Source organism: Acinonyx jubatus, chromosome D3, assembly GCF_027475565.1.
Source record: "Acinonyx jubatus isolate Ajub_Pintada_27869175 chromosome D3, VMU_Ajub_asm_v1.0, whole genome shotgun sequence".
NCBI classification, from domain to species: Eukaryota; Metazoa; Chordata; class Mammalia; order Carnivora; family Felidae; genus Acinonyx; species Acinonyx jubatus.
In genome coordinates, this window is record NC_069392.1 from 65,544,428 (window position 1) to 65,557,421 (window position 12,994).

Below are 12,994 nucleotides of genomic sequence, written 5' to 3' on the forward strand. Positions count from 1 at the left end.
CTGCCATGTGGCCCAACTGTTCGTGGGAATTACCCTATTTCATCAATTCTAAAATGTACTTTTCCCCCCCTCATGTTTTAATGTCTCTGAAATTAGGTGTCTTATAATTGATGGTATCTTGGAATAATAGTTGAAAGTTTCTTTTCTTGTGATACATCAAGTAATGGTGTCTCTTACAACTGACAGTGCTTTGGATTCCATGAAATGCAATACGTGATTCACAGAGACCTCTGCAAACACTCCCCAATTTGGGAGCTCACGCTCCTGGAGGCTCCATTTGAGCTAATTATTCCATTACGTTTCCTGTTCTGGAACTTACAAACACTTTCTTGACATTTTGACCAGCTTACTATTTTTTTTAATGTTTATTGATTTTTGAGAGAGAGAGAGAGAGAGAGAGAGAGAGAGAGAGAGAGAGGACAAGTAGGGGTGGGACAGAGAGAGAGGGAGACACAGAATCTGAAGCAGACTCCAGGCCCTGAGCTGTCAGCACAGAGCCTGACGCGGGGCTTGGAACTCGTGAACTGTGAGATCATGACCGAAGTCAGTGCTTAACTAACTGAGCCATCCAGGCGGGCCATCCATTTTGACCAGCTTAGAAATCCCCAAGATTTTCATGGAAAAAAAAAATCTCTCAAAGCTATATAATAAGTTCTAAATTAGTCACCTGGTTGGCACGAGTCTATCAAAAGTCTGGGGTCTTAACCAAGAAAGATAACTTCCTAGTTTGTGCCAAGAAAGAATTAGCCTGAGCTCAGACATTCAGGTGGGTTAACATGTCAAAAGGAGAATGAGGAGAAGGCCACATAACCAAGGAACAAGTGATTGCCTGGTCAGGATGCATGGCAATCGATCAGTAATGGGGAAAGGACCCACTGTAGTCAAAGTCTGGTCTGCTGCTGGGGAATGTTAAGGCAGCATCCAGTCCTCTGACTTGCAGGGACCTCCTTTTCTTGCATATTTAGCCACAAAACCAAAATCCTCTAGTGGCCTAGGGATCTTTTCCTAAGAATATAGTGCCAAACAGTAACTGTACTACCTACCTTTAAAAAAAAAATACATAGGACATATTTTTAAAAACTCTCTGGGTTGAGACGTTAGAAGTCTGGACAAGTTCCCATCCTAATGAATCCTGGACAATCTCCAAGGAAAGACTGTATCACTGAAGAGCTGTGCCCTTGCCAAGGAGGGAGGGCCCCTCCAGCAGCAGTCAAGACCTCGCTCCTTTCCCTGCAAAGAAGCTCTGTGCTCCCAGCAACAGGAAGTTGTAAACTGCTTTTTTACAAGTCCACAGTGAACGAAACATTAGTACTAAATCTATCGATTGAGCATTATTTTAATTGAGGCTTTTAATGAAGAACTTTAAGACCAAGTTTCCCCTGCTGTGTGTAAGTGCAGCATTCTGGATAAAACAGCAGAGGGCACTTCGAGACTAGCACATTTTCTCCATCTACGCACCTCTTGGTAGCAATCTAGCAAGTTCAAAGGATGTGAATCTGGATCTAGCCGTTTATCACAGCCTCTCTTCTGCAGCTGCACAAGGTCCTTCGAGAACTCTGACTAAAGAAGAGTATGTCTTCAACAAACTTACAGTAGTAGTAACTTCTATACAGATGCACTGGCTTGAAAGAAAATTGTTGCCAAATTATCAATGAAAAAAAAGTTATCAAGGCATCATGATGTGTAAATTATATTATATTCCAGTCCTTGAAAAACCTTAATCAAAAGGTGATACGCTGAGTAAAACACCTTCAGCTTCTTTTTTTAATTTTAAAAAATTGAGGTATAATTGATATACAACATTGTCTAAGCTTTTTCATCTTCTTCTTACTGCACAGCACGATGGGTTTTGTTTTCAAAATTGAACCAACTTTTCCTTGAATCACAATCCATTTGTGAATGAGATTTTTTTTCCTTTGTGCTATAATACAAACTAAGATTTTCACGAGCTTGTCAAGTTTTAGAACTTTTGTATTTGGTTCATAGTGAGAAGAATCTATTTCTTTGCTTGTACAGCTAACTCTGGCTTAGTAAGGAAAACACTTTAAACATTTGAAAACCCAGGGCAGGCGTGGAAGACTTTACTGCAAACTGTGTGAAGTACTTATAGACTCTAATTTTAAGCAATTAAAAAAAATTAGCGTGTTGCCCATGTACAAATGTTAAACAAACTGCGTAGGCTTTAAATCTCACATTGAGATAAACGCACATTCATTTATAAGTGTACAAAGAGAGTCAATTATCTGACTCCATAGTCATTACACCTTTGCATTTAACAAACTGAAAAAGGAAGCAATGGTGCAGAAATCGCAGTCAGCAGAGAATCTGAAAATGCAGGAGCCAAAGAAATTCATAAGTTTTCTTTCTACAGCAATGATACCCAAGATGCTTTCGATAAAATCTTTTGAATAAGAACACTGCGTAACAGCATAGAATAAATGCACTGTGGGTCTATGGGAATTGTTACAAAATATGATGGTTTTAATATATTTGAATTCTCCATGATTGCAGGATAGGATGGGTTTTTATGTCATCTAAAGGAAAAACAAAAGCCTATTCTGCAGGCAAATGACTATTCTGTCATATATGCTCTGTAAGCTTTAAATATAAAATAGTTTAAATGTAAAATAATAACTTTGAGTGAAATGCTCTATTCTCAGGAAGCAAAGCATGTAACCATATTTACTGATGAATTAGATCATTCAACTAAAACTACTGAGAAAGTCAATAATTATGATATCTAGCAACTTCTTGAAAATCTTTAGATCGAAGTCTCTCAGGACATTACCCCCCACGTACTTTAGCAAATAAAACAAGCTGAATAAGGGATTTGATAAATTTCTGTTCAGGTGAACTGGAGTCTGCTGCCTCAATTCCAAAGCAGATGGTGTAATGTGAACCCAGGTCCTTCTTGCACAAAAATATATCTAGGCATCAGGACTTGAATAGTCCCACTATTAGAGGTACTGCTTTGAGAAGAGGCATGCTATGAAATTTATTACTCATACTGGCAGAGCATTTGATAACTTGCATGGGCATTTCATGTTTATTAGGCACCTGTGCCTTACTTACTATATTCCTATCAGGGCACAGGTTAGAGCTTCCGAATTCCTTTGGCTGAGAAGCTGACACTTAATGGACTATATGGGAGTAGTCTTGAATTGAAGTTTGCAGACCTGCCAGCCTGTGTCTGTTAGTCACAAGGACAGTGCAGTAATAGGGGAACACCTCATAATTCACCACTATGGCTTTCTTTAGTCGTTTTAGTAGTAGTTTCTTAGCACAAAAGACAGTTGGAGGAAATCAGGAATGAGCCAGGGAAATTTGGAAAAGAATTAAGAGGACCACTCTATGGGAGTATCAGAGTTGAGTCAGGGGTCATCCCTGGGTGGTGATTCATTCAGCAAATGTTTATGATAGCCATCGGATGATAGGTACTGGAGGCTGCATGAAGACCCTCCCCATATTAAGGCAGGGGACCCAAGAGAAGAAGTGGGAGGGACAAATCACATCTATTTCACCTGTCTCATGTTGTCAGCCTGGATGTGGTTTTGCGGATTTCAGAAATTATATGGTACCTACAGGGCTGGGGGGAAAAATGTCTAGCTTCTCCCAAGGAATTTAATTTGTGACCAGGAATAATTTACTATCTAGAGAAATCTGAATTAATAACACTTGTCTACATAAATGAATATATGATGATAAAATATTTTGCAATATAGTGTAATAAAAACGCTTAGTAATACCAATTTATCCCTTGCATGCACCAAATATCTCAAAAGACACGAGACATTTTTTCTGCTATCAATACTGTTTACTACATGGACGCAGTATCATTTCCTCTTTTACTAAGGAAACCTAATGTCAAAGAAAATTAAGACATTCAAGCTATATAACTGACCTTAAATAGGGGCACTGAAATAAATACCTACTCCCTCTTCTAAAGCCCATATTGCTATACGCAACCACTCTAAAATCACAAATTTTTGGTTGTATGCGTGGCAGTTTTTAAGAGTCAGAAAGTGATATGTAGAATCAGTAAGGTCTGAAAATTTTATATCCTTCTGTCTCCAATTATTTATTTAAATTCTTCCTCTATATAGGGGTGCCTGGCTGGTTTGGTTGGTCGAGTGTGAGATTCTTGATCTTGGGGTTGGGAGTTTGAGTCCCACGTTGGGTATAGAGATTACTTAAAAATAAATATTAAAAAAATTCTTCTTTTGGACAAAGAAAACAATTAGAATAGTCACAGCAAGTAATCAATAGCTCTTATTATCTAGGTATCAAAAGCTAAGAACAGTAGATACATTTTTTTTAACCCTTTGGGGGCTTAGTAATCAATCAATTGAGAAAAAGCCTTCTGCACTCCCCCCCCCTCCCATGACTTTAAGTGCAAACAAACCAAACACAAACAAAAACAAAAGCAGAAGAAAAGTCCTGTTTAAGAGGCATCTTACATTGAGGTGACATTCAGAACAGAGAAATGTTAACCGGCCATTGAGGTCAATGAAGACCAGTGGGAATGGTCTAAGAGTACAAACAGCACTTTTAACAGAGCCCCAGAATGGAGGCACTACAAGGTGGCTTTAAAAATGACTCCGAGGGGCACCTGGGTGGCTCAGTGGGTTGAATGTCTGACTTGGGCTCAGGTCATGATCTTACAGTTCTTGAGTTCGAGCCGTGCATCAGGCTCTGTGCTGACAGTCTGTTTCAGATTCTGTTGCCCTCTCTCTCTGCCCCTCCCCTGCTCGTGCTCTGTCTCTCTCTCTCTCTCTCTCGAAAATAAGTAAACATTAAACAAATTAAAAATAAATAAATAAAAAATAAAAAATGACTCCAAGCAATCTCCACTAACACAAGCATGATTTCTCTGATGCAGAAGGAAAATATTAATACTTATTTTCCTTGAGTTATCCTGACAGAGAGCTAGATACCTGGCTGTCTAGACAAGACAGGTGGATATACGTAGATACATGCTTAATAAAATACAGGTAACAGGGAGCAGCTCGGAAACGTCCAGCAACCAGGGCACCTGGGTGGCTCAGTCGGTTAAGCGTCCGACTTTGGCTCAGGTCGTGATCTCGCGGTCCGTGAGTTCGAGCCCCACGTCGGGCTCTGTGCTGACAGCTCAGAGCCTGGAGCCTGTTTCAGATTCTGTGTCTCCCTCTCTCTGACCCTCCCCCATTCATGCTCTGTCCCTCTCTGTCTCGAAAATAAATAAACATTAAAAAAGAAATTAAAAAAAAAAAGGAAACGTCCAACAACCCCAATTATAATAGTCATGCTGGGAATACCACTAAGGATCAGTGTATGTCTCCATCCAGGTGATTAAAAAATATCTTACAAATATGGAGCAGAAATTATCATCCCCACTGTACTCAGGAAAATGAGAGAGTATGAGAGACTGTTTTAAAAGCCCTAATGATGAATACCAGATCTGTCTGCTTGGGGATGAAGGGTGGTGAATTCAGAATGAAAAAAACCCCAAAAACCCCACTACGTTTATTCACCAGGCACCTTCCTCTTCCCTGTTTCCACATAAATACAACCGAGTGTCCACTTTTTGGTATGATTAGAAGAGGGTGAATAACACACTTCATTTGGAAATAATCATTTCTTTGAATCACCCTTCAAGTGACTTTATTTTTTTTGTTATTTTTTTTCTTTTTTCTTTTAATATGAAATTTGTTGTCAAATTGGTTTCCATGCAACACCCAGTGCTCATCCCAACAGGTGCCCTCCTCAATGCCCATCCCCACCCTCCCCTCCCTCCCACTCCCCCATCAACCTTCAGTTTATTCTCAGTTTTTAAGAGTCTCTTATGGTTTGGCTCCTTCCCTCTCTAACTTTTTTTTCCCTTCCCCTCCCCCATGGTCTTCTGTTAAGTTTCTCAGGATCCACATAAGAGTGAAAACATATGGTATCTGTGTTTCTCTGTATTACTTATTTCACTTAGCATAACACTCTTCAGTTCCATCCACGAAAACCTCTCTGACCTCAGCCGCAGCAATTTCTTACTTGACACATCTCCAAAGGCAAGGGAATTAAAAGCAAAAATGAACTATTGGGACCTCATGAAGATGAAAAGCTTCTACGCTGCAAAGCAAACAATTAACAAAACTAAAAGGCAACCAACGGAATGGGAAAAGATAGTTGCAAATGACATATCAGACAAAGGGCTAGTATCCAAAATCTATAAAGAACTCACCAAACTCCACACCCGAAAAACAAATAATCCAGTGAAGAAATGGGCAGAAAACATGAATAGACACTTCCCTTCAAGTGACTTTAATTGATTAAGTGTATTTATACTAAGTTCTCTTGGCAGCAAAGGGTGTGGCTTAAGTCTGGGTAAGGGAAGGAGAGGAAGAGAGAAGACAGGAGCTTCTCGGGCATCCCAGCACCCCGTGCTCACAAGTTTGCACAGTGGGAGGCGGTGCAGGTACCTCTGGTTCACCCACAGAGACAATTTACACATCTGTCTATTAACACATGGTAGGTAGTTACATCTCGAGAAAACGAACTGACACATCTGTTTATCCTGTGTCTAAGTAAATCTTTTGGTAATTAGCATCTAAACCAGCTGAGAGGTAAGTGGTAAGTGGACCAAAGGGTTTCACGGCAAAAAAACGTGAATAGTTTCTTACACGCTGGGTGGTCTGCAAACAAACCCATCAAATCAGGTTGATTTTTAAGTAGAAATCATCTTACGATTTGTAATTGCTGCACCATTTCTTCTCGGTAGGCTAGTTCCCTTTTCATCTGATCCTGGAAATTATCTGGTAGGAGAGAGAAATAGAGAAAGACATCAATCAAAGTTGCAAAATCTTATTTTAGTAATTTTAGGAACAATGCTCCTGATGGTGCCAGAGAAGCCCCTCTCCCTTTTCGGTATTTTTAGAAAGTATTGTGTGTGTGTTGTTTTTTTTTTTTTTAAAGTATATCACATGGCTTTTTGAAGGGATGTTTTTAAGGCTCTCTAATGAGAACAGAGAAAATTTTGAGGGGGTAGGGTCTCTATCTCATAGTTCACAGTATCCCATGGCCCATCTAGATGATCCCTCGCATATAATAGAATGCCTGTGTGGTCATGTTCTCCAGCTTTGTGCACTCAAGCCAGTCACAGATTATCGACAGCTTCCACTGTCTACAGAAGGCTAGTGTGAGTGAGGGGGTGAACCTCAGATCTAGGTGGGTCACAGGAAAGGCAGACCCTTGTCTGCTAAGACAAAGGCCCGTGAGCCACGCCTGCCTCACCTCAATCCCAAGAGAGTGATAAACATACTCTGACTCTGCCAACCTGCAAACTCTCTCACCCTGCATCAGCCTTATTTGTCCTCCGTGGGCCAGGAGCAGTTCTACAGACCTTGCCTCCATCCGAGAAAGGGATCGGGGAGGAGCTTTCAGAGATACCGTTATGCAAAGTATCTTTGCCAGTCTTCATATTGATCATTTTTATTGGGAAACGACTTTCCAACATGTATCATGTTGCCACGTCTCCATGTGATCTTTTCATTTATTAAAAAAATTTTTTTTTAATTTGTTAATGTTTATTTTTGAGAGAGAGACACACACAGAGCAGGAGCAGGGGAGGGGCAGAGAGAGAGGGAGATACAGAATCCGAAGCAGGCCCTGGGCTCCGCACTGACCGCTCAGAGCCCAACACGGGGCTGAACCCATGATCCGCAAGATCATGCCCTGAGCCGAAGTCAGATGCTCAACTGACTGAGCCACCCAGGCGCCCCTCCATGTGATCCTTTTAAAAGCGTGGGCCCAGCTAACTTTAGCATTTTCTGCCTTCAATGAGAACGTCACATGATTTCCTATTGAATCTGTTGTGGATAGTCAGGGTAACAGTTTGGGGAAACCAGAAACTTTGTCACATCTTTTCCTCCGCTCTTCCCTTCACCTCTGCAGCCACTGGTGTGTGAGTCCTTTATGGTCTGATGCCATCCTCGCTTCCCTTTGCCATTGTCACCTCCCCAACACAGACACCTCTTCCCTGGGTAGCTTCCCAACTGACCACTTGGCCTCCGGTCCCCCCCTCTGCAAATCCCCTTTCCTTCTGCTGAAAACTCTATGATGGCTTCCCAATGCTTACAAGATGATGAATCCTTTACCTCTTGTGAGGTTCTGGGGACTTGGAAATTAAAAACACCATCCTTTTAATTTTTTTGACTTCTACTTTTCTATATTATTTGAATTCCTTCCCTATCCCATGCATGTTTTTAAATTTTTTTTTTTAACGTTTATTTATTTTTGAGACAGAGAGAGACAGAGCATGAACAGGGGAGGGGCAGAGAGAGAGGGAGACACAGAATCGGAAGCAGGCTCCAGGCTCTGAGCCATCGGCCCAGAGCCCGACGCGGGGCTCGAACTCACGGACCGTGAGATCGTGACCTGAGCTGAAGTCGGACGCTTAACTGACTGAGCCACCCAGGCACCCCATGCATGTTTTTAAAATTAGTTAATTAATTCATCAATTAATTAATACTTGAGGTTTTTTTAGAGCAATTTTAGGTTCACCACAAAATTAAAGGGAAGGTACAGAGACTTCCCATTTACCCACTGCCCCCACACCTGCATATCCTCCCTCATTATCAACAACCCTCACCAGAGAGGGACATTTGTTACAATGGATGGACCCACACTGACACATCATCATCATCCATAGTCCGTAGTTTGTCTTAGGGTTCACTTTTGGTATTGTACCTTTTATGGATCTGGACAAATATATAATGACATATATCTACCAGCATAATATCAGAGAAAATATAGAATATTTTCACTGTCCTAAAATCCTCTATGCTCTCCCTATTCATCCCATTCCTCCACCCTACCCCTGGCAACCACTGACCTTTTATTGTCTCCACAGTTTTGCCTTTTATATTTTTTAAAAAGACTCTTTCCCTACTCTCAATTTAATGTGAAAGGTATTGTAATAGGGCACAATGTGTATGTGGCACAATGCAAGGGGCAAGGGAGAAGCCCTTATCCTCTTGGGAGTAAAGGCGGAGGAAATGCTTGAGCAGAGATGTAAAGAACAGTGTTTTATAGAAAGACAAGGGAGGAGGAGTGGGGAATAGCAGGTGGCTTAGTTGGTTGCAGCACAGAGGGTAGAGGAAACCCCTGCACCCCATCACCCACCAAACCTTACCGGGGTACCTCCCTGGGATCCCAGAAGATGATAAGGACAACTCAGAGTGGAATGGTCATACTTAGTCCTTACTTAACTCATGCTCATTGCTCTAGGAGGGTACACTTAATACAATTCTTTAAGATAAAATGAAAAAAGGGGCACCTGGGTGGCTCAGTCAGTTAAGCATCCAACTTTGGCTCAGGTCATGATCTCACAGTTTGTGGGTTCAAGCCTTGTATCAGGCCTGTGCTGATGGCTCAGAGCTCAGAGCCTGCTTCGGATTCTGTGTCTCCCTCTCTCTCTCTGCGCCTCTCCCACTTGTGTTCTGTCTGTCTGTCTCTCTCTCTCAAAAACAAATAAACATTAAAAAAAGATAAAATGAAAAAAAAAGCCATTAAAGTATCAGAAAAAATGGTGAATATTTTTATAAAACTTGGGTGGGGAAGGGTATCAAAGATAGAAAAACTGAAAAAGGAAAAGATTGATAGATTTGATTAGACAAACATTTAAAACTTCAGTATGACGATAAACTACAAAAAAATTGAACCCTCAAAACATAGAAGATCATAGTCAACATCCAAAGCTAATTGACACAAATAAAAGAATATGTGTGATGTGGCAAAGAATATTTTAGTATATAAAGGGTTCATGGAGATCAATAAGAATACTGAGAAGAGAATATGATGGGCATTCACAAAACCTACAAATGGAAAGCAGACATGAAAAATGTTCACCATCCCGAGCAATGAAAGAAAACAGTATGAGCTACTATTTTTTTCATTTAAGTTAGCAGCGATTGAAAGAAAAGGTGTTCCTTTTAGTACAGCCTTTTTGGAAAGCAAATAGACATTACATATCAAGAGCTTGAAAAAGTGCATATTCTTTAACACAGGAAGCCTTTCAAGAGTTTATCCTGAGGGAATCGCCATAGACGTGGGTACGGATTTAGCTACGGCGAAACCCATCACCTAAAGCTTTGATAACTTTAACGTCCAACATGGAGTACATTTATAAACTCAAAATGTATTAAAGACCTAAATGTGAGGCCCAAAACCATAAGGACAAGAACACAGGCAGTAATTTCTTCGACATCAGTCATAGCGACATTTTTCTAGATATGTCTCCTCAGGCAAGGGAAACTAAAGCAAAAATAAACTACTGGGACGACATCAAAATAAAAAGTTTTTGTACAGTGAAGGAAATCATCCACAAAACAAGAAGGCCACATGCTGGATGGGAAAAATATTTGCAAATGACATATCCGATAAGGAGTTGATATCCAAAACACATAAAGAACTTATACAACTCCGTAACAAAAGAAACGAATCTGATGAAAAATGGGCAGAGAATCTAAAGAGACCTTTAGGTTGTCCATCCAGATGGCCAACAAACACATGAAAAGATGCTCAGTATCACCCATCGTGAGGGAAATGCATATCAAAACCACCATGAGATGTGGTTACACCTCACTCCGGTCAGAATGGCTAGCATCAAAAACACGAGGAACAACAAGTGTTGGCGAGGACGTGGAGAAAAAGGAACCCTTGTGCGCTGCTGATGGAAACGCAAATTGGCGCGGCCATGGTGGAAAACAGCGTGGAGGTTCCTCCAAAAATTAAAAATAGAAATACCATAGGATCCAATAATTCCACGACTGGGTATGTGCCCAAAGGAAACAAAAACACAAATTCAACGAGACACGTACCTCCATGTTTACTGCAGCGTTATTTATAATAGCCAATATATGAAAGCAAACTAGGTGCCCATCAATAGACGAATCCATAAAGAAGATGTGCTATATATACACAAAATGGAATGTTACACAGCCATAAAAAATGATGAGCGTTTTTTTTTAATTTTTAATTTAATTTTAATTTTTTTGTCACTTGTGACAACACGGATAGACCTCGGGGGTGTTATGCTAAGTGAACAAAATCAGACGACGAAAGACAAATGCCACATGATTCCACTCATATGTGGAATCTGAAAAACAAAACAAATGAATGGACAAACAAACAAAAAGCAGAATCAGACCCGTAAGTGCAGAGAACAAACTGAAGGTGGCAGGAAGGGAAGGGTGGGGGATGGGCAAAATGGATGAAGGAGAGTAGGAGGCACAGGCTTCCACTCATGGAATGAATAAGTCACGGGGACAAAGGTACAGCATGGGGAATATAGTCAACGATACTGTAATGGCATCATGCAGTGACTGGTGGTAGCTATGATTGTGGTGAGCATAGCATAACATACAGACATGTTGAATCACGAGTGTACATCTGAAATGAATGTAACTTTGTGTATCAACTATACTCAAACAAGCAAAGGTTTAAAAAAAAAGTACATTTACTTGTAGTAATGGAAAGAGGCTCATGTTACGTGAAAAACGGGAGGGTAAAAGATGGAGTGCTGAATATTTCATTTTGTTTAAAAAAAAAAAAAGGATTGAGGCGCCTGGGTGGCTCAGTCGTTTAAGCGTCCGACTTCAGCTCAGGTCACGATCTCGCGGTCCGTGAGTTCGAGCCCCGCGTCGGGCTCTGGGCTGATGGCTCGGAGCGTGGAGCCTGCTTCCGATTCTGTGTCTCCCTCTCTCTCTGCCCCTCCCCCGTTCATGCTCTGTCTCTCTCTGTCTCAAAAATAAATAAACGTTAAAAAAAATAAAAAAAGAAAAGGATTCAATATGCATTAAAAACTGAAACTCCAAAATGTTAACATTGGTTATCTCCAGGTGACAAGACTACAAGTGATTTTTCTTTCCTTCTCTTTGAGTTTCCGTATGTTTAAGGTTTTCTACAACAAGCTATGTGTGTGGCTTTGGGGATATAAAAATTGCTAATCGGCAAATGGGAAAAAAAAACCCTAAAATTTCTTCTGTGTTCTAAAGGGTGATGAAGGCACAATTTAAGGAGAGAGAGAGAAGAAATCATTAAGTTGATTTCTCTAATGAGACGCACTTAAAACCCAACTATTTCTGGAAAATGATAGTAGAAAAGGAGGTAGCAGAGGAAAGCACTGAGGACAACGTGCGTGCAGCCAACACAGCAGTGAAGGCTGTGCTCTGCAAATGTGGACAGTCTGAAAAGCCAGTGTTTTACAAACAGCCTACCTTCCTCAGACCAGAAATAAGAAAACCCACATGGAATATCTGGTCTACCCGGGAGATTCCCACTCATGAACCAATAGGTTTGGGGGCTTATTTTGTTTGCATCATGTTCATTTTGCTATCACTACTTAAAAAAATTTTTTTTAAATGTTTATTTATTTTTGAGAGAGAGAGAGCATGAGCAGGGGAGGGGCAGAGAGAGAGGGAGACACAGAATCTGAAGCAGGCTCCAAGCTGTCAGCACAGAGCCCGGCGTGGGGCTTAAATCTCACAAACCGTGAGACCGTGATCCGAGCCAAGTCCTACGCTTAACCGGCCGAGCCACCCAGGTGCCCATTGTCAGCACTACTTTTAACAGCTATCAGGCCTTTCCTTCTGTATCATGTTCCAGAATTCCCCCATCGCTCCCTCTCTGGAGGATGCTACAGAAAGAGAGAGGAAACCACTCAACACAGAATGACTGCAGTAACAGCCAGGGGTGAAAGTTGGGATTGCCGTATTCAAGTAGATGAAATGTAGTTTAAAAAAAAATTTTTTTTAACATTTATTTATTTTTGAGAGCGGGAGAGAGAGAGAGAGAGAGAGCGAGAGAGAGTGAGAGCGAGCATGGGCAGGAGAGGGGCAGAGAGAGAGGGAGACAGAATCTGAAGAAGGCTCCAGGCTCCTAGCTGTCAGCACAGAGCACGACTCAGGACTCAAACCCACGAACCGTGAGATCATGACCTGAGCCAAAGTCAGATGCTTAACCTACTGAG

At 41.1% G+C, this 12,994-nt stretch overlaps 1 protein-coding gene across 1 annotated transcript in view; it reads right to left on the reverse strand.

Moving 5' to 3' along the window:
• SKOR2 (SKI family transcriptional corepressor 2) overlaps positions 1 to 12,994 on the reverse strand; it is a 41,992-nt gene that overhangs the window by 8,248 nt on the left and 20,750 nt on the right. The window contains exon 6 of the mRNA XM_027068916.2: positions 6,712 to 6,779. Within this exon, the coding sequence (XP_026924717.1) occupies positions 6,712 to 6,779 (68 nt within the window). The remainder of the gene's footprint in view (positions 1 to 6,711; positions 6,780 to 12,994) is intronic.